The sequence below is a fragment of the Armigeres subalbatus genome, unplaced genomic scaffold (genome assembly GCF_024139115.2).
Source record: "Armigeres subalbatus isolate Guangzhou_Male unplaced genomic scaffold, GZ_Asu_2 Contig78, whole genome shotgun sequence".
NCBI lineage: Eukaryota > Metazoa > Arthropoda > Insecta > Diptera > Culicidae > Armigeres > Armigeres subalbatus.
The window spans coordinates 19,585-23,278 of NW_026943567.1; the positions used below are offsets into that span (position 1 = coordinate 19,585).

General features: G+C 41.1%; 1 protein-coding gene across 1 annotated transcript; it reads left to right on the top strand.

The window, feature by feature from the left end:
* Positions 1-2,303: 2,303 nt before the first annotated feature.
* LOC134204640 (uncharacterized) lies at positions 2,304-2,624 on the top strand. The gene has a single exon (XM_062679427.1). The coding sequence runs from the start codon at positions 2,304-2,306 to the stop codon at positions 2,622-2,624; it is 321 nt and encodes a 106-aa protein (XP_062535411.1).
* Positions 2,625-3,694: the final 1,070 nt, after the last annotated feature.

The window sequence follows — 3,694 nt, forward strand, 5'->3', positions numbered from 1 at the left end:
TTTCGTAGCAATTTTAAAGGTATTTCCGGGTGAATTTTCGAAAAAAAAATTGAGGCGCATGTACAGAAAAATTCCCGTAGATATTTCTGATAGGATTCTCTAAGAAATATTCAAAGACATTCCTAAGTCGAAATAAATTAAAAGAAATCTTTTTGGCATTTTTCGAAAGAATTGCCGGTAGAATTCCGGAAGATATTATTTGGGATATTTTCGGGAGCTTCCGAAGAAATTCCTTAATTCATTGCCGTATTCATTACTGGAGGAATTACCTGCCTGGATACCTGGTAGGCTACAGCGTCTGTAGAGCTGTATAATCGTCGGTCTTGAGCAATGTTTTCCAGTTTTCTCGAACTTTTATGGTCCCAATTCCGATTCCATTGCGTGCAACAAGCGCGTCCGTGATCTTCCGCGTAGTCTACGGCCTTTATCTGGTTCTCTGTTGAATATTGCTCTGGCTATTATTTCTTCTGACTTTCGCACTATGTGAGCAGCCCACTGAAGTCTGCCGTATCTTATAGTAGGGTTCTGTATCACACTTTTAGCTAGTATGAAATATGAGCACCTTATTCATATTTATTTATCTTGATACTTTTCAATCAAAGTTCAGGCTCAAATTACCGTCATCCAGTCATTGACGAGAAAGACAGCCACGTGCTCGGTACACCCCCAGTAATAAAACCACCCACCGAGGAGAAAAGGCAGTCTCCAGCTGGACGGGGGAAGTATTTTTATTTCAAAACTACATCATCCAATAGCGAAGACATAATTATATCCGGTGGATGCTTCATTTGGTTGTATTTCGCTTAAGTTTTCAAAAAAACTGCCTTTTGCAACATTTTTTCCCAAGAGGGGAAATCGACGATTTACTCTCACGCTCTCTTATATTTCAGAGTGCTCGGGACGAGTGCGCGAATAAAATCTTACACCAGTTGTGAAGTTGTGAAAAAAGAAAATAAATAGAGAGAAAACCCGACATTTGACGACGAGTGGGAACACCAATAAAAGAAAAATTGTAGGTAAGGTGAATGCAAATTATTTTGAAATTGGTGATTTTTTATAAATTCACCCAGCATGGTGCTCAGCCCGAGCCCCGATTGAATGATAATCAAAATGGCGGTTTATAGGTTAGGGTTGATGGGAAGATGTGGAATGGAGCTTCTGATAAAGTTTGATGTGTTGATGGATTGGCGGAGATGTAGACTGAAAATAGATTGATTGCTGCCTTAAGAATTGGATTCAGCTTAATGATTGGCTTCCTGAGACCTAAATGGAAAAACAAAGGGTATTTTTGCAAATAGTGTTTTATTTTAGTGAAGGGAGCGTGAAACAAATGGGTAAACAGAAGATGGGAGCTAAATTATGCTTCAGTGCAGGGAGCCTAAAGTACTCTTGTTTACCGTAGTAGTGAGATACGTCGCACTTCAGGGCAGGGAGCCAGAAACAATGTTGTTTTGCTGTTGGGAGCAAAGTTTTGCTTCAATGCAAAGGAGTCTGGAATTAATTTTCAGACCGTAACAGGGGGCTACGTTGTGTTTTTGTGGAGATAGCCTGAAACAATGTTAAAATACCATAGTAGAGAACTACATAGCACTTTAAAGCAGGGTTCCCGAAAAAAAACTATAGGTAGTAGGGAACTGCCTTGTGTATAAATGACAAGTTTACTAATACTGCAGGCAACAGGAAGTTGCCTTGTTCAGGTGAGCAAGAAAATCAGAAATTAGTAAATGAATATGGCTTTGTCCTATATTACAGAGAGATTGAAAAAAGAAAGTAGAATATTATTCGGTGGTTTAATTTAAGAAATCTGAACTAGCTGTTAGCGCCGTTAGTAACTGTTACGCAGCGTATCGAGATAGCTGGATTCAGAATTGTGGCCTTGAGAAGTATCACCAAGAAATTCGGGATGTTCTTGAGGAGATTATGCTGATTGACGTTATTGTGGAAGGTTGCAACTCGCAAGAGCTGCGCCGAAAGATACTCGAAAAGGACCTAACACTTTGAGAAATCGAGCTACTAGGAGCATCGTTTGAGAGCGTGCGCCTGCAGAAGAAAAAAATTAAAGGTTGAATTAGTGAGAAGTGAGAAGAAGGTGTACTACACGTTTCACACAGGGAATCAAAATAATCGGTGGAATGGCGATAGAAATATTCATTGACTCCGGTTCTGATGTAAATTTAATTACTCATGAAACCTGGAAAAAATGAAGAGTCGACAGATCGTCGTTTCCAAGTGCGAGAAAGATACCGATTAACTTCTAAAATCGTATGGCGGTGATAAACCACTTTTGCTCTTGGAAACTGATCATGGATGGACAGCGAAATTTGTTAAGCGACCACACTTTGAAAAACCTCGGCATCCTGAAGATTGGACCAGAAGTAAACGAAATCACGGACACAACGAAGCTGATGAACTCACCTTTCCCCAAGATTAAGGGAGTTCAAGTTCGGGTGCACATGGATCCCAAAGTGACTCCAGTTTTTCAGGCACTACGGCGAGTTCCCCTCCCACTCGAAAATGCAGTTTCCGAGAAGCTGGATGAAAAAGGACCGGCGTCATGGGTGTCACCATTAGGAGTGGCGAATAAGACTAACGGAACAATAAGACTGTGCGTGGATCTAAGATGAGTCAATCAAGCCGTTATTCGCAATCGACATCCAATGCCGGTGATCGAGGACGTTCTCACCAGAGTCGGCAAAGGGAAGATATGGAGTGTTTTGGACGTGATGGACGCTTTTTCATACTAGAACTCGAAAAAGAAACGAGAGACGTCACCCCCTTCATCACCCATAAAGGGCTTTTTAGATTCATCCGCCCCGAGAGTTTCCTTGAAATCCTTGCTGATTGCGAAGGAACTTACTGGTACCTCGACGATGTTGGAGTCGAGGGCAGTACAATCGAGGAACACGATATGCGGCTAAATAAGGTACGGGAGTAAACTACAGGAGTTTCCGAAATAAAAAGCCATACAAATAAATAAATAAACACAACAATTATTTATCTTAGTTTCGTTTTCAAATATAGAATTGTAATTCCAGGTTCTGCAGAGAAAAGACTTGTGCTCAATTGGGAGAAGTGTAAAATTCGGATAACCGAATTTGAATTCCTCGGGTATGAAATTTTGCAAAGGGGAATCATGCCTTCAAAAAGTATGAGTGCGAAGTTAGGAGTTTTTTAGGGTTGGCAAACTACGTGGGAAGATTTATTCCGAAATTAGCTGAAATTGACGAACTACCCAGAAAACTAATTCAAGAAGGGAACAAGTTTCACTGGGGTGTAGATGAGGAAAAATCATTCAAGGACATAAAATCTGCCATATGCGAGGTCGATAGTCTGGGATTCTTCAAAGTGAAAGACAAAACATCAGTGTTTGCGGATGCAAGTCCGATCGCCCTGGGGGCTACGGAGAATCTAAAGTTATTTGCTACGTCTCTAAGTCCCTTACTGATACCGGAAAAGGTTCTGCGGCTACCAGACTGAAAAAGAGGCTCTGTCTTTGATCTGAAGTGTAGAAAAGTTCCAAACATACCTAATAGGTAAAGAGTTGAAGCTTATCACCGATTGCAAGGCTCTCACCTACTTGTTCGACCCTGTATCTCGTCCTGCCGCACGAATCGAACGATGGGTGCTACGCCTTCAAAGTTTTAAATATACGGTAGTTCTCAGCCCTGGGCAATCGAATATTGCAGACCTTTTC